General features: G+C 41.0%; 1 protein-coding gene across 5 annotated transcripts in view; it reads right to left on the bottom strand.

The window, feature by feature from the left end:
* WWOX (WW domain containing oxidoreductase) overlaps nucleotides 1–24,223 on the bottom strand; it is a 635,942-nt gene that overhangs the window by 120,429 nt on the left and 491,290 nt on the right. Inside the window, exon 9 of one of the 5 annotated variants that reach the window (XM_039503885.1) lies at nucleotides 19,394–19,432. The exons of 2 other annotated variants lie outside the window; for them this stretch is intronic. In XM_039503885.1, the coding sequence (XP_039359819.1) occupies nucleotides 19,409–19,432 (24 nt within the window). In that variant the 3' untranslated portion in view covers nucleotides 19,394–19,408. Of the gene's footprint in view, nucleotides 1–19,393; nucleotides 19,433–21,529; nucleotides 21,617–24,223 lie in introns of those variants that run through there. 2 more of the 5 variants (XM_039503880.1, XM_039503888.1) reach the window with 2 other exon arrangements.

Raw genomic sequence — 24,223 nt, 5'->3', positions numbered from 1 at the left:
CGGGCCAGTGTGTTTACCTTCCCTGTCCGCAGGTCCGGCAGATCGCAGCTCCCACTGGCTGCGGATCGCTGCTCCGGGCCAAAGGGAGTTGCTGGAAGTGGCGGCCAGTACGTCCCTCGGCCTGCGCCGCTCCCGGCAACTCCCATTGGCCTGGAGCAGCGATCTGTGGCCAGTGGAAGCCGCGATTGGCCGGACCTGCGAACGGGGCAGGTAAACACACTGGCCCGGCCCGCCAGGGGCTTTCCCTACAGAGGCGGCAACCCCTGTTTGAGAAACCCTGTCCTAAGCTGAGGCACACTTCTTGGAGTGTGTTTGTGTTGTGCAGCATTAAACACCCTGTACTTTACCAAAGGCAAATAGATTACCGGTACATATAGGTCAGTAGTGGGCTTCAGTGTACAGAGAGGACTATCATTACTTTAAGGGGCTGTTTTGATATAACAACATTTCAGCTAATATGTGAATGTGGCAGTCAAGTTCTAAGAGATAATTCAGTCACATATTCAGGCCATAGTGATCATGCAAGTATACTACTGAATAGCCTAATCTGTAAAACAATTTTTTAAAAAAGATTCAGTGGAACAGGATCATGAGATCTCTCTCCCCTGTGCCCTTCCTAAAGATTGGTGGATTTTATGTCATGTTATGGGAGAATTTTGTGTTGCAGTGAAGTTATAACAACTCAGGCCCTGGACTCTCATGTCTACTTAATGACAACAGGATCCTGGTTATCTGGTTGTTGTTTAGCTTTGCACAACTGCTGTTCATGCTGTGTGTGTGTATACACACACATATATTCATATTCATTCAGGAAGCAGTGAAACAGGACTCCCTGTTGTAAGCATGTTTGTTGTTTCGTGACATCTGCTTTTGGCCATTCGGCTCCCATTCTGCTATTTTTAAGCAATAGTATGCTTTTAGTCTGTCTCAAGGCCTGACTTAAAATGCTACCCCCTAGAGTTCAGTTCCACCTTTAAAGGATGGTTCTTCAGGTCTTAAATCACCAGCATGACTGAAATATATCATGTCAGGCCCAACACAGTTGACAGACCAGACAAAGAGATTTGGCCGGCCACCATTTGCCATAGTAGAGTCTCTGGGGAAAATATGGGATTTTTGACACTCTTAAAAAAAATAAAAGTCACTGAAATATGTGAAAAATATGGGATTTTGACACCCTTTAAAAAAGGCAGTGAAACATCTGAACTGCTTCAGATACGGCTCTGAAGACTACAAGGTAATGAAACACACTGTCTCCCAGGAAGGCAGTCTCACATAAGTTGGGAGGGATATGATATATCATGCTAAGTTTCTACTTTTCCATATTTATTTTTCTTAAACAGGAACCATCACAGGGCGTGCAATAAATATTTTTCACCAGATATTTCTAATAAAAGGCACTGACTTGTCAGCTCACCTTTGCTGCCTATGGCGATGCACTTCAGGTGATGATGATGCATGCTAGAGTGCTCTGTGCATAAAAAACATATTATTTAGCATAAATCAGACCCACCTCTAATAATGTAAACTCTATTGACAAATTAAGGTTAGAAGCTGCCATACTACTGGTGTATCCCATTATCATATTCCTAAGAGATACAGCTGTAAAGAGAATGAAAAATTGTCTGATTTTGCAGGTTACGTGACATATATACTTCACCACACACAAATTCCAACTAACCAGGGTTTCTGCAGGGCTCAGAATCCACACTCTTCCTCCAACCCACAGGTGTGTTGAGGAGCTGCAGTGCAGCTACTCTACAGCTACTATTCATGCTTCTGGGCTGGAACTTTAGCTGTTACACCTCGCTGCCCCATATGAAGGGTTCTGAGCCACTGAATCCATGAATGTGTGTATTGAAGGGCCCCTCCCCTGGCTCAGTTCTAATGCTCTCTTCTGTACTCTCTTATTTAGGAAAAGAGCAGATCATCTATCATAGGTGATGGAACTAGGGTGCTGCTGTACTCCTGCCTTGAAGTAGTAATGACAACCTAAATACATGGTTTACGCCTTCAGCAGCCCCACTATAAAATTCTTCCAGCACCATTGTCACCTACGGAGTTCTACACGGGTACATAGCACACAAAGGGCCTTAAAAGGCTGACCCCAGGTGGATGCATTTCATCCACTAGGCACTTAAGGAGCCTAAACTCCTGGGAGCATGTGGTGAGAAGGAAGGAATAAATAGATTAGCCAATATACCTGATATTGATCTGTATCATTTTAGTTTCCAGTTCCAGAGATACAAGTTACTATCTGCAACAGGAAAGGATTTTAAAGTGTTGCATCTTTACAGTACTCTGTTAGTCTCACAAAAGAAATTGCTACTCATCTCTCTCTTTTCAGAGCGATGGTGATTGTTTCTACGCTATGGGCTAGTCTACACTTGAAATGCTGTAGCGGCACGACTGCAGCTGCAGGTTCTCCCATCGATATAGGTTATCCACTTCCCCAAAAGGTGGTAGCTAGATTGATGGAAGATTTATTTTGTCAACCTAGCGCTGTTTATACTGGGGATTAGGTCAATTTAATTACGCCACTCAGGAATGTGGCTTTTTCACGCTGCTGAGCAACATAGGCTAAGTCGATTTAATTTTCTAATATAGACCAGGCCTATAAAAACATGCCTCATGTAAGGGCCCAGTAGTTCCCTCTTTGCAAAAATTTGGAACAAATCTCCAAAGGTATGTGATAAGCTGGTGAACATTTAACATGGCTACCAGTTCAACCAGATTTCTCATTTTTTATTTATTTATAGATTAATTTAATCTTTCCCTCAGAATGCTCTTAGAAGTTGTGAGGAGATTGTGTTGAGAGGTTTACTCCATTTTGCAGTAGGGACAAGAGGCAACACAGATTCAAAGGAGGTTAGTTCTCCAGTTTACAAAATTATTATTGAGGTATATTGTTTGCTAATAAATATAAACCAGCAAGAAAATACAAATAAAACTGGAAACTGCGAGAAAAAAATGTGTGGGTTTCCTTCTTCCCCCATGACAAGGACTGAGGTAATAGAAAATATACTTTTGTTGAGGTGTGACTACAGATCTGTTATACGGTAGAAATCTTGTGTAAAAGTAACACTTCATAAACCCACTAACACTAAACAACTAGTCACTAACACAACTGGCCATCACATAGCAATTGCCAGTAAAGGGCTTCTGAGGAAAATGTTGAAAATCTTTCATACTCAACATAGCCCAGTGATTCACTAAACCTAGCACTACTTTCCCAGATAGAGACCGACATCTTTACTAGCTAAGAACCCCAACTGCTAAGCGAGGCAAGTCAGATGATCACTTGGTCCCTGGTGGCCACAGTAGAATTGACAGCCTTTAAATTACTGCCTGAGAAGCATATCACATGCCATCTGACAAAAGAATGAGAGGGGGAAAAAACCCTCCAGATTGTGTAACATCATCCATTCCTCCAAGGGGATGATATGTTTCAGCCTTTCGTGTCTTTAGCCCAAGAAACCAAATGAAAATATATGACTACAAACAACCTGCAAACAGTTCCATATCTATTATACAACTGAAATCATAAGGAATGAGCTTGCTGAAATAACAAATGAACTTGCAATTGCTTTGCTTCCGATAACTCCCATATGTTTTTTAGATATGTTTGGAAAGACAACTTTTTTAGATTAATAAATACCATGTGACACATTCAATTCCCGTCCATTGAGGACTGGGCCCAGTCACAGCTAAAAGCTTTTCCCACTTAGAATATGAATGGAGAACAACACTGCACAAATGGGAAAAATAAAATAAATGTTTACAGTTATGGGAATATGCAAATATGCTGCCTGGTCTCCTAAATGACCTTGCCATACTCCTAGAAACTTTGAATTTCTTCATATGTGACTGCATGTTATGAGGGGGCAGAATGTGGAGAGGAGGGGCGAAGGAAAAATACTTTCCAGGAGCAAGCAAAAGGGTTATCAGAGTTGCAGACATTCAACATTCTGTACTTGTTTTACCTGGGTGAGAAGTAGCAGCACTTAGGGGTTTGGAATGGGTCCCATATGAGGAGAGATTAAAGAGGCTAGGACTTTTCAGCTTGGAAAAGAGAAGACTAAGGGGGGATATGATAGAGGTATTTAAAATCATGAGTGGTGTGGAGAAAGTGAATAAGGAAAAGTTATTTACTTGTTCCCATAATATAAGAACTAGGGGCCACCAAATGAAATTAATGGGCAGCAGGTTTAAAACAAATAAAAGGAAGTTGTTCTTCACACAGTGCACAGTCAACCTGTGGAACTCCTTGCCTGAGGAGGTTGTGAAGGCTAGGACTATAACAGGGTTTAAAAGAGAACTGGATAAATTCATGGAGGTTAAGTCCATTCATGGCTATTAGCCAGGATGGGTAAGGAATGGTGTCCCTAGCCTCTGTTTGTCAGAGGGTGGAGATGGATGGCAGGAGAGAGATTATTTGATCGCCTGTTAGGTTCACTCCCTCTGGGGCACGTGGCATTGGCCACTGTCAGCAGGCAGGATGCTGGGCTGGATGGACCCTTTGTCTGACCCAGGATGGCCATTCTTATGTTTTACACATTTCCCAATGGATCCATAAATGTATTATTAAGCAATTGAAGGGCTGGAAATTATACTGATTCTTATTTCATAATGACATAAAATAAGGTTGTGTTATACTTTGGACACTAGTGTTTTAAAGTTGTGAGAACTTGTCTCTAATTTAAAAAAAAAATTTAATAGTGAAGAGTTCCCCATCCCTCTAAGGGACACACATTTTCTCACAGTGAATGTGGAATATTTTCAATCCCTTTCCCCATGTTCCACAGGCCCATTTAGGGGTGGAAGCTTGAGAAATTGACTTACTCCCAGAAACTGTGTCAGCCAGCACTTCCTCTGCTATAATGGTGGTAGATTTGAAAACAGTGCTTGAGAAATATGTGCACTTTTCACATGTCTTCTTCTTGAGATTTGTGCATGTATACCTTTAAGAGCTTACTCTATGGTAGGGGTTCTCAACCTTTTTCTTTCTGAGCCCTCCCTCAAAATGCTATAAAAGCTCCACGGACCACCTGTGCCACAAGTGGTTTTCGTCTTATAAAAGCCAGGGCTGGTGTTAGCGGGTAGCAAGCAGGGCAGTTGCCCGGGAACCGTGCCACAGGGCCCCCGTGAAGCTAAGTTGTTCAGGCTTTGGCTTCAGCCCCTGGTGGTGGTGCTCGGGGCCCGGGGCTTCAGCTCTCTGCCTTGGGCCCCAGGGAGTCTAACATTGGCCCTGCTCGGTGGACCCCCTGAAACCCGTTTGAGGCCACCCAGGGGGCCCCGGACTGCTCTATGGAGCACTCCTATTGGCTCACAAAGTGTGCCTTTGTAGATTATTCACTTTATGGCCAAACTCAGCAAAGGGGTTAAATCAGAGGATTGGATGGTCTTTCAGCCGCAGGTGCTTAGAACTCATCAGCAACCAAAACCACCTCTGATAATTGTTTGGGGAGCGCGCATGACAAGGACAGTCTCAGTGTAATTCTTTGTGGACTGGTGAACACACAACACCATAAACACCATTACAATTGATAGCGCCTGGCATTCTTTGTTTCCAGTTTCAGCAGAGAGGTCATGGATTGTGAATTATCCTTTCACCACCAAGCGGTGGCCTCTCCTGGCCAGGTTTGAAGAACACTGACAAAGCCCCATGGAAGAACCTTGAAATGCTGTTACCCATGGGGAAGAGCGAGGACTTAGTTGTTCAAGCCTGTCAGTCTGAAAGCAAGAGAAGCAAACAAAATAAAACAATAACCTTCCTAGTATCATGCAGTTCCCTAGACGCTTAATGACACTAACGACACTTTGTTCATTGCCAAGTTAAAGCAAACATTCTTTTAAAATAACACTTTGCTCAACACAGCTGCCAGTTTCATCCTTTCTTAAAAGTTTGTTTTAACTCTATAAAAATGGAGTGGAACTGATAGGGGTAAAGGGTGTGTGGGAGGGAGGCATTTATTTAAAGCCTATGCTGAGTTTATTCATGACAATCACTCTTTTCTTATTAAATGTCACTGCCACGGATGACTGGTCCAATGTGTGTGATCTAGTTTCATCACAGTGTTTAGTGCACATGTTCATCATGCAGTATGTGGCTGTGTAGAGATACTCTTGAGTTTTCATTTCCCTTGGTGTCATTTAATTGCATAGGAGGAGCAGTTTTTGTGCTATCTTTTTTTGAGAAACAATCTGAAATTCGTCTTTGTACTGCAGATGCAGTACATGAATAAACGTTAAATGATGGTTAGGCAGGACTTTCATTGGGCCACTGCATCAATAAGATCTGGAAAATGGAACACACATACTTGCAAAATCTTTTTGTTGCTTTAATACTGCATGAACAGCCTATTTGAAAGATCAGGAAAAGAGATGCTATAAAACTATGGAGAAGAAAATCACAAGATCATTAGTATTGCGCATTAGTGTTTTTTAAATTGTTATGATCTTTGAAAAACACCTTTTGAAAGAGAAACTATGACTTTAAGGTATTATTTTACTGCCTGTTCACCACTATCCAGTTGTAGCAGAATTAAATAGGAACAGTCTGATACTGGATCAACTGTACTTAGTATTAGCTGGGATGCGGGGGTAGGGGGTGTTAAACTCCAGACACCAGAATCTATACAGTAGAACCTTATCACAATTCTAAATGATGCAAATATTCTGGGTCTCCAACGTTTTTATTATTTTCTGACCATAAAAGAGGACACTGTGCTGTAAATATGTCTAGTTACTGCATTAACCATGGTAGCCTTGTTTTAGAATCTCTAAGCCAGATCTATGACACTTTTCTGGATGTGTTGTGCAGCTCAAGCAAAGAAAAGCAGCTGAAGAACTGCCACAAAGGGGCAACCAGGAACTCTCTTTATATAAGAGAATTTTCAGGTGACGTAAAGTCAGTCATCTCTACATCACCATTTCTGGAGTTGTTTGAAATAGGGGCACATTAAAGATAGGCTAAGCACTGGATGAGACAGGGCCCGAGCATGCTGCATTGCAGCAATTCTTGCCAGCGGAACGGTTCCGTGAAAGCCATTACAAGACACAAGTTAGAGAAGGCTTTGGGCTGCTCTAATTTGTTCTAGGCACCGCTTTGATCCATGTCAGCCACAGGATCGGGGGGCGGAGGGGAGAGGGGGAACACGAGGATGAAAAACTGGCTTTCCCCTCCCACAGCTGCACTGTGTTCTGCCCTGGAGCAGCAGAGTGTTTAGCTTTCCGTATCCACAATGTTAGTCCAATGTTTCTTAACAGTTGTTTAGTGGGCTATTGAGATTTTATTGATGGTGGACACCAGCCATTTAAACTTTACCCCTTCAGCTGATTCATTTGGTCCTTCTAAAAAAGAAGACGACAAGGTGGAGGAGGTAATATATTTTATTGGACCAACATCTGTAAAATAAAAATAAAAGATATTCCCACCTCCACCTTGTCTCTCTAATATCCTAGGTCCAACACAGCTATAGCAACACTGCAAACAAAAAAATAAGAAGTTGGTTTGCCATCAGGTTAAAACACTTTTAATAATGGTAAATAAATCTGATTGTGAATAAGGATGGCTGTAATGGGGGTGGGGTCTGACAGAATCACTGCACGGCCAGCTCTGCACATTTTTAAAAGGTTGATATTTTTAGGCTTCTTTTCATGTTTCCTGATTTGACAAGAACAGCCCTTTTCGAAAATCTAATTGCTTTTAAACTTCTCAGTACTTTACTGAACCACATTAAGAAAAGATATCTGGTTTTTACAAATACAAATTAGTATACTGTACTAATCAAACAAAACAATGTAGAGTCCATACACTAAACAGTCCCCACAGCAAAATATCTTAACTCTGAAATGTCCTAGATCCACTAATGCCAAATGAATAATGCAGCCAATCAGAGCTTGCTATATTAGGGGTGATAATATCCTTGCCTTTGCCCATAGCCTTTCTGCCATTGTATATTCCTAACTTTTATTTCAAAATTGAAAGCTCTAACAACCATACCACCACCAATAATTCTTATCACTAGCACTTTTCAGCCATAGATCTCAAAGTAGTTTACAAAGGTGGGTTAGCATTATTATCCCCATAGCACTGTATTAATATCAATAATCAAAACCAAAACTTGATATTTGCATACCAATCTATTAATTTCTAAGATTTGGGATACATTGTTTTGATTTGAATCACACAGCAAAAGGAGCAGCGATATTCTCAATGGAATTCCATTGGGTACTTGTTTTGGAAATCAAAGAGCACACATTTGTGGGGGAACAAGGCAATTCAGAAAATAAGGTCTCTTGAAAGCAGCTGACATAGTGCACTGTGATGCAGCCCGATCTGGTTGTGCAGAACTCCCACCGTAGACAGTGGGAGTTTTTCCAGAATAAAGCCTGCAGGATTTGGCCCAATGCCTTTCAGTTGAGAAAATCTGGATCTGATTCACCACTGCATTACTGCAGCATTTCTCTATTGCAATCCATGGAGTTACAGCAGCCTAAAACTGGAATATTGCAGGGGTGAGTCCAGCCCCATAAATTTCATCCATCTCTTCTATATTAAAGAAAGCAAGGGATAAAAATCAGTATGCATGTTTCATTCCTCAACTATTTCACCAATAACCAGGTGGTAGTGTAAGTTTCACGGTTAAAGGCTGCTAAATTAGACCTACTGGAAAATGAGCCCAGGTATGAGAAGTTAGTCCTTCCTCCATACCTCTTCTGAATGACTCATCTTTAATGGTAACTCTAATTTTATTTCATAACATCTCTCTGCATGAACATTATTCATGTCTTTTTACCGGTTTTTTCCCTTCACACAAGAGATCACCATTAATTTAAGTAAGCTGAGAATCAGTTTAAATAGATGGATTCTGTTACTCTCCACTGACACCTCTGCAGTTTATTATATAAGTAGTTTACTGCAGCGAAGTCATTATGTTGAGTACAACTACCAAATGCCTTCTATTTGTTATACTTCTAAACCAGTGTACAACCACCTTCCTCCCAACACATAATCACTGCTATATCACATCTTCACTTCTACCATTTGTTTTCACTTGACATTTCTCTTCTCTTTTCTTCTGTGTAATATACTGTAGTTTATCACATAAGTGATTTATTACAGGAACCTTACTGTATGAGGGGCAAAACTTGTTTAAAATAAAACCAACAGCTAGAGCAATCCCTTAGGGCAAAATGTACTTTTGCTTAATTTCTCTTCTGTGTATTACACACTATATAATTGCTTAAAACAGAAGCTGCTCATACAAATTTTGCTTGGCACCAAATATCTGGCTTCAGAGAGTACACTCGAGTTACATGCTGTGTTTTGCTACATATCCATTGCACCCCCTAAAGTAACTCAAAGAGGTTACTTATAGAAATACTCTGAACTGCCTAAAATAAATCAGTTAGTAAGTAAACGACAGTGTTTTGCTAAAGGATATATAAAACAAGCCACAGTATTGCTAAAGGACATTTTATACATGCATGGATTTTGCATTCCTTGCCACCTTTTTTACAATGCACTAAATAAAATCAGAGGACCATAGACATTAGATGTGGAAAAGATCTGTTAGATCACTTAGCCCATCCAAATGCCAGTTGGGGATTGTTTCCTTCATTTCCTAATGTTTTGACAAGTCTAGTTTTAAATGTACAATATGCCAAGTAATGAGGTTTCCACTACTTTCCTCAGGGAAATACATTTATATGACACCTTTCATCCCAAAGGATCTCAAAGTGTTTTATGAAATATGCATACAAATCAATTCCCCACTGGAGTAAAGTCACTTATGAGATATAGGGTAGCAGCCAGGGAGAAAATGATGCATAAGTACATTGAAAAATTATGGGAGAAAAATTTCTGCCTAAGGACAATGTCACAAACCTCCACACTTATGAAAAGTGATAGGGAATCATAAAGGTCCACAGAAAGCAAACAGGAACTTGTTTTTCAAGTAATCTTTCGAATGCTCCCCACACAGTAAACTGCATGGAACCCAAATTAGCTACCTTAAAAAGGAGAAGGACTTAGTCAACTCTGGTGGCATTTGAACATTTGGTTCCAAAAAGTTGAGGTAATTCAACTCTACTGCTTAAACCACAAAGCCATCCCCTCCAACAGATTAATCATGGAATGCTGACATATTCTGGAAACGTCTATTGTGGAACATGTTGGTCTCTTTGGAGTAGATTGTTACATTGCAGGATCTTCTTTATAGGGTTGAATATTGACCTAATAGTGGCAGACATTGTGCCCCATTGTGGATGGGCTAATATGGTGAGAATAAACCTTCAAAGAATCTCTTAGTGACACCACTCCATGTTCATGGGGAGAAACTGCAGCAGATTTTATTCTGAATCTGCCTTCCCTACATTCATTTCTGGGTGTGGGAGTTGTTTTCAGAACTTCAACCCCCCTAGCACATGATCAGTGTTTAACCAGGAGATAGTCTCATAAATGGGGCATGAGTTACGTGTGTACTTGATTAAAAGTACCTTGCTTTGACTGGGAAATAGACCTTGCTTCTTAGATACCCTTCTCCTGGATACACTCAGACTGTTATCTCAACTTGACTAAGATACTTTGAAACATATTTATGTTATTCAGGAAGACCTGGGTCACAGTAATTATTCTGAAAGATATTTCCACAATAAATTACCACAGAAAACGTCTTCTGTGAGTGTTATCTAGACACCTAGGTAAAGGTCACTTTCAGTAACCATGGCCACTATCGCAAGACAGGATACTGGGCTAGATGGATCTTTGGTCTGACCCAGTATGGCCATTCTTATGTTCTTAACCTCTCTTTTGGGCGTCTCTCAGTCAGGCTATTTACTGTCACCAAAAGGTTGGCACTGTAATGTTTTCTGTCTTGTTCCATGCATGTTAGTCAAGTGAAAAGAATCTTACATACCTGCTTATGTTAATATACCTGCTCCCTCAGGCAGCAGTATAACATGTCACAAGCTAACTGTGGCATGGTACAACAGGTGCACCCAATAACCACAAACCAGGTATGTCATATTCTTAGCTCTTCAGTGCTGTTCACATAACTTTTACTTAAAGTGGAGAAGGTAAAATCTTCTGTTGTAGACAAAATTTAGCAGTTGTGTGTTAATGTTCAATAGTGACATTAATAACCACTGTCCCCATTTGGCTCATCATTGTGGCCTGTGTTTGTAAGGGAAAAATGGCAAGTCATTTGACTCTGTGTTACTCAATTTTTGTGTGCTGAAATATGCTTTGTTCATTTCTAAGTATTGGTATAAGGAACATGGGGTAATTTCTTAGGGTTTTGTAAGTTGGAGAACCATTGCATTTTTCATAAGTTGTCAACTCAACACTGCAGACACAATTAATGCAATTCCCAAATATCTGCATTTGTTGGCCTGATGGCATCAGTAATGGGCTGCATTAGAAACGCACAGGAGGACAGATAACTCATCTTTTCCCTATAGCTTAGCTCAGCTCTTCTCCTCTCAGCAATGAGGTAATATTGGCAGATGACAAATGAATATTGATCATTACCAAAAAAAAACCCCAAACTCCATTTTCCTCCCATGGCCCAGATTTCAAAAGCCCAGTCAAATATTTCCTGGGGGGTAGTATTTCTTTTACAGTCACAGTGTAATATGCTTCCTTAAGTTGCACAGTGTGTCTGCCTGTCTATCTAAAAAAAGAGTGAATGAATGTTGGATTCATATCCTTAAGTGATATACTGATTCATGATATGAGAGCAGATTATATGGTCACAGGCGCACAAAGGGTGGCAACTTCACTATCAGACAAAATAGCTCAAACACAATATGCTGACCACTCCAAACCAGGAAGTATGCTGTACAATAGGTTTGGAAAAGAGCATGCTGCACAGTAAGTATCCTAACAGGATATAGCAGTTTACTTTCTTGAGAACACCAGCATCCTCCATTTTTAATCCTGACAGACAATGATCCCTACATATTAAAGCCAATAAAAAACAAAAATAAAACAACCAGATGACTATCTGGATGCTATCACAGTGCCGTATTTTAAGCTTCTTGTATGATGGCAGTACCACAGGTGATATGTTAGGGGTTACATAGCAATGTAAACTATGGCTCCTTTAGTGAAGGGTTACAATATCTTCAATGAAATGGGACTAGGCCCATTATATACCATAGAAGGAGACAACAGTCATATAAATATCTCCATCCTTTCTATCTAGTTATTTATTCATATATTTTGGCTCAAAAGATTCTTTGATCACATGTTTATACCAATGACCTGGACAAGGCCAGACAAGCCAATGTTATGTTGCACCTGACAGCCAGTTCTACAACCATTTATGACATTGAGATGGGAAGCCAGTGCCAAAGCAGCATATTTAAGCCAAGAGCTGCCAGAAATCACATACCCCTCTCTTAAAGTAACTAAAGCCCAAGGATTTGGAACACAAGAGAAATGTTGTTCCGGTAGCACCAGCTGATGTTATACCTTCTAATAATGCCTACCCAATACATATATCTGTACAATACTAGTACGGAGGAAGATTCAGCAGCATACATATCGTATGAGCCTTGCATTGTTGTTTACGCTGTTAAATAAGGAAAGGCTCAGGAGGTTGTGAAACACCCCACTTTGTACACATTATTCGGTGTTGCCACTCTATATGCTTGTGTCATACACGGTCTCACCAATTTTGTTTTAGAATTGGTAGAAACCTTACTTTTTTCTGAATGCAGAAAATCATTATGGCTCTTGAAAAACAGTCAGTGGAAATTGTGTTATCTCCCCTTCCTCCCTCTTCCAAAGGATTCTATATCTGTGATGGGCTCAAACTTCAATAATCCCGAGTGGAAAACTCCTGAATCCTTCCCTGATCAAGGGATTGTTGTATTTCTTTCTGCTTTTGAGGAATTTCACAGTGGATAAACTCTCTGAGGAGGGTGGGAGGAGGAACAAGCTTTGCTATTTTACCTATATTTTGTCAGATAAAATAATTGCTTTATATGTTTTTGAACCAACATGGACTTTCTCATTACTTGATCTGAATGGCAAACGTCACTTCACTGCCTGCCAAATTAAAATGTAACTCCTTGAAAGCTTCTGTGAACTGCTTCTTTAGAGCACAATGCTCATAAACACCCTCCTGCAATTCAGAGAGATCTTTTTAATAAAATTAACAAAGCTGTCAAAGAAGTATAAATGCAAAATCATTTAAAAATATCACAGAATTTCAGAAGCCTTTTGAAACATTTTACAATTGCATTTGCATACAACTGCAGGTCTCCTTTGCACTTGCAATGATGCCCCTTTCAATTTGCATTTAAAAGATAGTAAATTGCAGGGTTCATAAACATTTTTATCGTGATTTATTGAAGACTAGAATGTCACTCTTGTTCTTCACACTTTAGCAGTCCTGGGAATCAGCTGCAGGGTTGTATGTGTAATCTTGCTTTGCCCATAAACTATACAAGAACAAGCCAGTTCTGATTTTTCTTCTTTTAAAGATTTATGGCAACATTTTACATCTATATTTATCTTTCACTTATAATATGACCTATTTTATTCAGTCTCCAAGTTAAAACCAGGTTTCTATAATGTATAAAGTACTTGGCTTGCAAATTAGAACTGTTTAAAGGCAGGTTTCCATTATACCAATGAACAAAGGAATCTCTCCCCAGCCCAAATGCAAAATAAAAATAAAAATAAATCCAGAGACAATAGGTTTTATTTGACCAACAGAGGACTTCGCCATGCAAGAAGGTAGTGTTCTATATTTTAATTTAAAAACAAAAGCCAACCCTTTCCCCCCCCACCCCCCAAAAAAGCTTTAGGTTTTGGACATTCTAAAGGTTGCACTTCTTGAAAGACAAAAGGAGAGTTGCAGTTGGGCCTCTAGCAGTCCCCTCCTCCCCCTCAGGCAGCAAAGTCATAAAAGAAGGTAAACAGTGCCAAGAAGTGTTGTTTATAAGGGCAAGGTGATCTTTCCTGCATCCCAGTGGAGTTTTCCCAGAGGGAATCTACAAACTCCCTGCACAAATAGCATATAAAAGGGGAGGGGGCAACTTGCACCTCATTTGCCCTTCCAATGACCAAGAGCAGGTATTTCTTTCTACTTTTTTCACATTACAATAATGGCTTCACAGCTCTTGAAAAGAGCGCTAGTGCAACAGCAAATGGTGCATGACACGCTGAAGCCCTGGTCTTTGTCGCAACAGCTCCGCTCCAAAGAAAGTCCTTCCTTACCTTCTTTTCCTTGCCATTAACTGTGATGAAATGAGTTTTTCCCCCTTTTGATTCCACCCCCCCCCCCACTGTCTATTACAGTCTGACCTGATTGCACTTATGCACAGATTATTTCATAGAAGACATCCTTTTATTCAGGTTTGCAAGTTCATGCCTGCAAGGTTATCTCTTCACAAAGCAACGCCTCATTCCTTGTATTCATTTTTTTTTTTGAAATCTGATCTCATTGATAAGAACAAGACTATTCACATTGCATTTGTCAGATAAGTAGCTCCATGCTGGAGTAATAATTTTTTGCGACTATTGTCAGGGCTCCAGTTAAAATACATCAACCGATAAAAATGCAAGTATTGTAAAAATAACCTTTGCATCAAAAGTGTTGGTCCAACATTTTTTCTTCAAGGCACATTATGTCCTTCTCCTTAATAGCAATTTATTAGAGCTGCAGCAAGATGCCTTTTTCAAATTTTTAAGCATTATTTTAAAATGTTATCCCTTTTCCAGAGTTGTCATTGGTAGCCCTGTACTTGAAGGGGAATAAATATGTAGAGGATCAATGTTCCACTGATTGTTTGAATTAGGTTTTGATTAATTTTAATCAAACGCTTTACTCAATTTTGATATCCAACCATTTCCAGCCATAATAAACAAATGAATCATGTCAAGAGGACTTTAATGCTTTGAACAGCAGCACAGCAAGGAAACATAGTATATGCGACCTGACATTAATGAGACTTTAGGATCACCAGGAAGCTGATAATATTTAAGTCGGTTGCAAGAGAAATCTCTACCCACAGTGCAGCTGTGCTAAAAATGACTGAGCAGTCGGTTCTGTGTGAGCAGAACACACACACACACAAGGTCAAAGCAGCAGGATGGCAGAAGAAAGAACAAAAAGCCATGGATAGACTAGCCTTTCGCAACACTTTGTGACAAAGAGTTGTAAAAAAACAAACATGGGATTTAGCTGGGAGAGCATGCAAACGTGTTATATAAATATTAGCAAAAGGCAGATGCTAGAACCACAGCCCTCCTTGTAGCACAAAGAAGCCAGTGCCCAAGCTAAAAGACAGCAAAGGTCTCACAGGCAGTGTGCTGAATTGAACAGCACAGGACCCTGTCTCTGTCTCTGAGAGAGGCCCCGGTACACCCAGGCCTGCAGCTGATAACACTGTAATAGTCCTCCTTTGAGGACTGGGGCTCCTGTGTGCTGATTACTCATTTATCACACCTGGCAGCCCTGCTGAACTATAATTACTCTTCTCTTATCCTGCTGCACTGTCATGTCCGAGAGGAGAAGAGAGGCAAAGGCTCCTGCTAATGACACATTACCCTCTTGACAAGCACTTGAAGGTTTTATTGTAAATATTCAAGATATAAAACATCTGAGATTCCCTTTTTAATTATAAAAAGCAATTTTCAGTGCCTCCCATCCCCCCATCCCAAATAGTAAAGTTTAGGCACTGCTATCCTCTGCTCACTGCAAACACACTGATTTTTCTTTGTTGCGTTAACTCATTGCTCAGAGGTAACTTTGGTATCTGAGGGAACTTATCACCCAGAATGCTTGGGAAATATGTCATTTGCAGGGGCGGCTCCAGGCCCCAGCACGCCAAGAGCATGCTTGGGGCGGCATGCCGCGGGGGGCGCTCTGCCGGTCGCCGGGAGGGCGGCAGGCAGGCTGCCTTCGGTGGCATGCCTGCGGAGGGTCTGCCAGTCCCGCGGCTCCGGTGGACCGCCCGCAGGCGTGACTGCGGAGGGTCCACTGGGTCCTGCGGCTTTGGTGGAGCCGCAGGACCGGCGGACCCTCCGCAGGCATGCCTGCGGGAGGTCCACCAGAGCCGCGGGACCAGCAGACCCTCCACAGGCACGCCTGTGGGCGGTCCACCGGAGCTGCGGGACCGCGACTGGCAGAGCGCCCCCCCACGGCATGCTGCCGTGCTTGGGGCGGCGAAATGTCTAGAGCCGCCCCTGGTCATTTGAACACACATCACTCTCTCACAAAAGGTACATTTTCACCCCCAAAAGAGGGGGACGTGCATTTATCTGAAAAATTATAAATGAAAACAGCACAAAATAAAGCACAAAATGGATAAAGAGTGAGCTGTTTATTGCATGATTTTTAGATGAGTCTCTTACCAAAGGAAAGATCCTTCCGAAACGAAACATTACAAATGTATGTGTTCTTACTGGAAATGCAGCATTAGTATTTGTAGCTCCTTAAACTGCTGGGAGGCGGGTATGAAGCCCTGGAATAGTAACTCCCTCTAATAATCCCACTATCAGACAGGGAGGGGTCAGGAGCTGTAGAGATTACAGAGAGCACCCCCCCTGAAAGGTGGGGCTCCTAAATATTCACTTGCAGTGTATGTTAAAGCCAGTCTGGGTTATATCCTCACTAAGTACTTATATATTGTGATGAGAGAATCTGCCCACTATTTTAGTAATAATCAGAGTTCATTTATTCACCACCTCCTAGAAGGCTGATTGCCTTTTTCCAGAGGGGGAACATGCCTAGACATCTTTATTGGGCCACTTTGAAGCCCATCTGCTGATGTGATTTCTTCCATTTAGCTTTTCCTTTGCTTAACTATTAGATTGCCATATAGGAACGTGAGTGTCCTTCTATAACATTCATCTGAGTGATGGGAGGAAAACACAGAAAAGGCCAGCAGCCAAATGTTTAATAATATCTCTAAAAGTGCTAGAAAAAAATCGAAACGTATAATTGACAGAGAAGAGCACCTTGGGATGAATGCACATAACTGACACCTAATCTTAACACTCAAATCGTATCTGGTACACCTGTAGTTTATTGTCCAGGTAGAAATGTTAGGCCTCCAGATTTAACTGTGTTCCCACATGTAAAATACCTGGTTTAAGATTTGCCCTCACTGTTTTACAGGGCTGCTGTGAATGCTTATATTATTATTATATAAAATCCATGATGCAGGTGTGGTGTATCCTTTTTATTTTTTTTGTACAGATCAGAGGAGTACCAGAGTGGCCTATGTCATACTGAAGAGAGGATTAGTGTGAGAAACTCAACACAAGGAAAACTGCTACACATTTTTGGAGGTACGTAAAATTGAAATGGATCAAGGAAGTGGTGTCCAGATCCAGATCTGGATTTACATTTAGGGTGGTGTTTGGGTCAGAGGCCAAGTCAGGGTTAGAATTCAAGTTCAATGGCACCAAAAATCCCAAAATGTTTTCAGGAGATTTCAGCCCAAGGTGGTGGAAGTCTTATGAGACCACCTCTTTTTGTGAGTTATCACATACTTTACTCAAAATAGTCCCCTTCTGGTCTTAGATCTCACAAGGATCAAAACACAAATCATTACTGGCAAATTCAAATTTCCTGAATCTCAAAGGAGTTTGGATGTGAAGCTCCTGACTTGGTCATCTCTAATAGAAATATACTGGGATCTTGTTTATACATAAGAAATCTTACGACTATTGTTGAGTACATTCTCAGATTAAAAGTTTTACAGTTAATACAGATGCTTTTCTATTAAAACACTAGTAGAAGTGGGTATTGGATGACCCCCACCCCTCTAATTGAAAGGATTGTCTGAAAATACATGTGTATCTTGTGTTGTCATTTCACTTCAGATAAAATGGGGAGAAAGAAAAGAAAAGAAAAAAAGTTTGAAGAACAAAAATAAAGGGTAGAAGATTCTGGGAAGGGATAGAACAAAAATGATTGGTTTACCGCATTAGAGTGTAAAAAAAGCCCATGCAATTGTATGCACAAAAATACACATATAAAATGCATGTGTTAATACCATGATTGTGCAAAAAACTGATTGCTTGCATTGGTGGGTCTAACTTGCCATTTCTAGTGCACATACCGCAAATCAGTGTGCAAATGAATTAAAGGTGCAAACTAGTCATGCAATAGTGTAAGCAGACCCTTGTGTCTAACTCTGATATTCTTAAATGTATGGACACTACTCATTACCTACTTCCATATTGGCATACAATACTCTGGGAAACATATGGCAGTCATCAAATACTCTGGTAAACTTTGGAAATTATTTTCCCTACACCTCTTTGCCTTGAGCCCCTCACTATCTCTGCTGGCTTTCCTTTCAACTAAAGAACTTACAGGGAACAAGTGATGGAAAAGGGAAATTCTGAACCAAAACCAGAGGATAATTTATTCTTTTCACTGTCCCTTCCACGTGCCCACTACCAAATTGTTGTACATGAAGACTACAGATCCCAAAGACCATGATTAAGGCTAAGATTGTGTCATGGTTATTTTTAGTAAAAGTTATGGACAGGTCACAGGCAATAAACAAAAATTCATGGAAGCTGTGACCTGTCTGTGACTTTTGCTGCTGTGGCTCCGTGGTTTCCCCCACCACCCTGGTGGCTGGGAGCTGTGGAGTTCCCCCTCCGCCCACGGTGGCTGGGAGCTGCAGGATGACCATATTTCCCAAAGAGAAATGGGGACATTCCAGCTGCTCGCCCAAGGCATCCCCCTCCCCTCATGCGAGGCTGCAGCCCGTCGCTGGAACCCTGAGGAGGGCCCCCTCAGGAGTCTGTCACCTGTCACTGGAACTCTGCAGGGTGCCCTCTGTCACTTGTTGCTGGAACCCTGCCAGGGCCCCACTGGCAGGGGAGGCTCTAGGTATTTTGCCGCCCCAAGCATGGCAGGCAGGCTGCCTTCGGCGGCTTGCCTGCGGGAGGTCCCAGGTCCCACGGATTCGGCGGCTTGCCTGCGGGAGGTCCGCCAAAGCCGCGGGACCAGCAGACCCTCCGCAGGCATGCTAGTGAAGGCAACCTGCCTGCCGCCCTCGCGGTGACTGGCAGAGTGCCCCCAGTGGCTTGCCGCCCCAGGCACACGCTTGGCGTGCTGGTGCCTGGAGCTGCCCCTGCCCACTGGCCGTCAGCTCCAGAGTTCTGCAGCCCCTGGGGCTGAAGCAGAGAATGTCATAGAGGTCTCTGGAAGTCACGTATTCCTGGCTTCCATGACCTCCGTGACATAAACGTAGCCTTATCCATGATCCATACTGATCGGAAAAGTTCAAGATGGAACACTGCATACCAGGCTTTGTAGTGATCATGCTATGTACCTCTTTATTATAGATCAAAATGGATGCAATTTGCTGCTTCTCCTCCTCTTCCTCTCTCTATTTTTATTCCACAGTCTAAATGCAGTTCTCAGTGCCGAAAATCTGAGTGGCCCTAAAAATAAGAAGTTATGTGTAAGATGGACACTGGCTATTCTTGAAAGGGAAATTGATGCATTAGACATCAAAAATTAGTGTCCTGGTCTCTTGCCTAGTCGGCTTAACAAGCTTAATGCCTCTGATAGCCGTTCTGACAAGAGTAGGCATGGGTTTCTTGTCAAGAGCAAAGTAGCATGTGTGATTGCCGAGAAAACAGCAGTACATTACACAGTGCTGTGGAAATTGCAAACATTTAATGAATTTAAACGTCCTGCCAAATTGACGTACATGAGGATTGAAAATGGCAGCAATAAAAGCCACTCAGACTTACACATATCAGCTCAAGGTGGGGCTTGGAGTGTGCTCATGATTTAAAAAGTGGCTACTGCAGCTATTTTGTAACAAATCACAGGGATTTATACATATCACTGACTGAGTCCGCTGTAAGATACTTGGCGGTAATTAGACAAAAGTTATTCAATGATCTTAGAGAGGAATGATTCTAAATGAGTATCACACTACTAGTTACTAAGCAAACCCCAAATATTCAAGCTCAGTAAAAGACAGTGTGCTGTGTATGGGTAAAACTGAGCCATTATCATTCAACATGCTCTTAAGAGAAGATTTGAAATGGTCAGGTTTCAAATGACCATTTTTTTGACTTTTAAAAATCATTTTAGGTTCCTAGACTGAAATATCAAACAGTCCTGCTGAACGAGAATTATTCTACTTCTATCTCTTTCTGCGTTCTTCTGTCAGAAAGCTGCGGAGCATACAATTGCAGCGCACAGCTAACCATATAATTGATAACTCCCTAGTCTAGTCACTGTGGGAATCTGTCAGTTAAAGTCTAAAGACACAGACACACACTCTATGAAAATGAACATACATAAGTCTTCCTGTGAACGGAATGCAGGCAACATTTTGATGTTTAATTGGCTGGGTCCGGTTTACTAGTGCACACATGTATTTCAGCAATGGCATACTGTACTCTGGCTCTTTCTGACAGATCTATTTAGTCAAAAGGTGGTGTATTTTCCCAAGGTAATTGCTCAGACTCATGCTTTCCAAAGTCAAACTGATTCAAACTTTGCTTATTCACGTTTAGCAGACACAGAAGCAGGACTGTTTGAAAGCAAATGAAAAATCCATAGATCAATGTGCAGAGCCTTTCCTACACAGTAGCACAGAGGGACCCTATTTCAAAGGGGGTGGGTTGTCAGTGGCAGTTACTGCCAGCATCTTTTTAAATGTACATCTTTTAGCGTAATGCAGGTCTTTGAGATAATGAAGGGTGTGCAACAACATTATTATTACCAAGAAAAATATATACATGGCTGAACTGGTTAAACTCTCTCTCTCTCACACACACACACACATCGCATGGGTTAAAAAATTATCTAGACATTGATAGGGAAAAGCTGGCAAGAAAGAAAATACTATTTTTAGAGAAAGGGACCCTGTGGGAGGGAGCATGCATGGTTCAATGGTTCTGTTAGCTAGAGTAGGAACTGGAAGTCAGGAGATCCAGACTGGTGCTGCTACTGACTTGTTGTATGACCTTGGGCAAGACACTTCACCTCTGAGCCTCAGGCTCCCCATCTTTAAAATGATGATAACAGTACTTCTGTCATGGTCTCCAGTAATAGATAGTTGTAGATGTATCTGCTTGCCTGGTAAAATAGACTTTAGTGCCTCTGAAGCAGAAACTAAACTAGCTGCTCATAGCAAGCGTAAATACAGAATTGTATCCTTTTTGGCAGTCTCAGGACACATATTGCTTCCTGTTTTCCCCTCCAAAATGGAATAACTTCCAGAAGGGTTTGATCTTTATCAAGTAAGTACTCAAAGTTTTTTTTGATAACTGATGCATCCCCTATGGCCTTAATAGCATACATGTGACAGTCTAAGAAGAATATGGCTTGGGGAGGAGCTTACTCTGCAAATGGAAGTCATACCAACATCAGTGACTGATAACAGGCAATTCTCACAGGTAGTGTAGATCCCTTGGAGTATGATGTGGGCAGAAAAACAAACCACCAAATTCCTCATCCACCCTGTTGTCAGACTTTAGGGTTTCCAGCTGTAGATGGTGCTGTCAAATTTTCCTAGCAATCTCCATCAATCCTTATGCCTCCTTGACTTTATCCTTCCAGGGCATCAAGGAGTTGGCATCAGGGCACATCTGGAGCTAGAGCATCTCAAGAAAGAAGAGAAGATCAGTTGGATGCACTTAAATTTAAAATGCTTCTTTGGGGCCCCCTCCCTAGAGTTTTTCAGCACCTTCAAGCCCTTCCTTTGAAAGAAGACGACGATAGCAAGGACGCAGTGGTACTCAGAGTGAATAGCACTAGTCAGCATCTCTTTAGTCTGAGTGCAAATCAAATGTACAGGAGTATGGGTAGTTTCTCCCTTTTCTTTTCCTTTTATTCCTATTTCTGCTCCTGCATTCCAAAAGTATAAGCTGATCCTGCAGCACTAAAATGTTTTAAGTTTAAAAAACTAGCAAGCCACTCCTCAGTCCAAGAATGGTAGAATTTCAGGGGTGCCGAAACAGGGCATGAAAGTTATTATTGTGGAGATGCTCAGGACCCTTTCTGGATCTGTCAAGGTCAGTTTAACTATCAAGAGAGACCCCATGGCAAAATAAAAAAAATGCTGTCAAGTTAAATCCAGGCTGAATTTTAGAATCCTTCAAAGATGTAACCTAATACTGGGATGTTAAGGAATTCTTGCTGCATATACCATCTCTCTCTAGTGTGTATTATTTATGTGAGGGTTGGGGAATGATGGCATTCATTGATATTTCAACTAATCGAAACTAACTGTAGCTCTATATCGTCCCCTGGTTCTGCTAATAGAGAGGATTTATCCAAAATACATCATCTTGGGCAAATGAAGTTTTACTCTTTCCAGAGTACTAGTCCTAAAGCAAGTACAATATGTGTTAGAAAGGATTCCATGTGTTATTCAATTAACATGTTTATTGATGTGACACAGCAGACGCTCATATTTCATTATCTGGTCTGGAAGTTGGTTATTCCAATTAACTCTTTTATTCCTGTGTATTGAACGGTATTTCAGTGAACCCACAGAAATTTCAAATAAACTGGTTCACTGTAAATTCATTTTGCTAGCTAGTTGATTTCTTTGTTGGGGGTTAGTTTAATTTAATTTTCCTGTAACAGTTGCTGTATGGGAATGTAAAAAAACCAGAGTGTTTCTGCACAAAAACTATGGCTTGGAAGAGGGACACACCTATTCAGGACACTATGCTTGCTACTTCATTTTTGCCTCTAAAAAAATATAAAGCTACTTGAAAGAAGCAATTTATGACCAAGATAATCACTTAATAACCATAAAAAGACAAAAGGAAATAAAAAGAGGAAAGCACAATTCAACCTATTCAGAGTCATTTTCAATAATTGAAATTTTTAGGGGCATAAGATTCATAAATCTGTTTAAAAGCATAAGCACTATTTGAACTTTGCAGCAAAGAATCTGGACCAATCCCATCTCCCTCCCCCCGAAAACAATTATTTCCACTCAAAAGTCTGCCAGGCCTCTATGTGACATATTTTCCAAGCCACGGCTGAATGTTCACGGATCCAAACTTTCATTTACAAAGTAGGAGGTACAAAAAAACTCATTGTCATTGGTATACTCTTGAGAGAGGGTAGAATAGCAAAAAGAATTCATTGTTTTTTGTTTAGTGCTGATATAAGTATGAATGTTTTAAGAAAGTGTCTTTCACACCAGATAGAAGGTTATTTCGGGAGGCTAATTCTTAGTCGCTACTTTTGTGTTGAAATCTCTGAGGCTCCACAAAGATATTTCCAGAACCATTTTATTTTTCTTTCCTTTATCACCTTCCTAGTCTTTTCCCAGCTGCACAGGGGAATGGAAATACCCAATTGCAAACGTGACAGCGCTGACTTCTGCAAAGTAGCTTAATTACTCATTACGAGATTCCATCAACAGAAGCTCCGGTCTGTGGTTTTGTAATAAGTGCTGTTATCTTTCCTTGGATTTTCATTCCTTCACAAAGGGGGATGTGGCAGTGCTTTCCACATCCACATTTTAAATGGAGAGGAATGAGAGGATTTTAATGCATGAATTTGATGTCATTAACAATGCTGACAGCTGTTAAATCCCAGAGGAAACAACAACTGACTCCCAACTGCACAAACAAACAACAAAACAACCTAACACTCTTCAGTGCATTTCACTCAAGGGATACTTATGAATCAATTAAATGTTTCCTGCCCTACCTGCAGTTTTTGTCAATTATTCCACTATTGAATCAGTAGTCTCCACTGCTAATAAAATGACAGTTAGCCTTTTCAGGCTGCTACACTTAAGTTCGGAGAACAGATTTATTAAATAGCTCTGTTCTAAATTTGCCATTAATTAAAATTAAGATTTTTGTATTATGTTTCCACTGAATCATAAGGTGTAATGAGCTAAAGTATAAGAAAATAATAAAACAGGAGTGTGTTTGACCCTGAGGTCCTGGAAAAGAGTATGGCTGAGCCTAAAAGGATGGTGTAAAAATACATTTCAAATGGATTCTGCAGTAAGAACAGAAAACATCATATGGAACATGCTGCAAATCTGTTACTTTATGACATTTACCATTTAATTTAACTGGAACATTTAGACACAAGCCAATGACAGTAAATTTGCTTCTGTTCTGTGTTTTTCACTGGAAGGACCTTTTATGGATACAGAATTAGCAGGATTGCTTTTTTCTCATGCATCCATATTTCCATTGACTCTGTCACTCTCTTCAGTTCATTTTCTCAGT

The sequence above is a fragment of the Mauremys reevesii genome, linkage group 16 (genome assembly GCF_016161935.1).
Source record: "Mauremys reevesii isolate NIE-2019 linkage group 16, ASM1616193v1, whole genome shotgun sequence".
Lineage (NCBI taxonomy): Eukaryota > Metazoa > Chordata > Testudines > Geoemydidae > Mauremys > Mauremys reevesii.
Note: the sequence above shows the minus strand (reverse complement) of the source record. Positions and strands in the feature narration are given on the sequence as shown.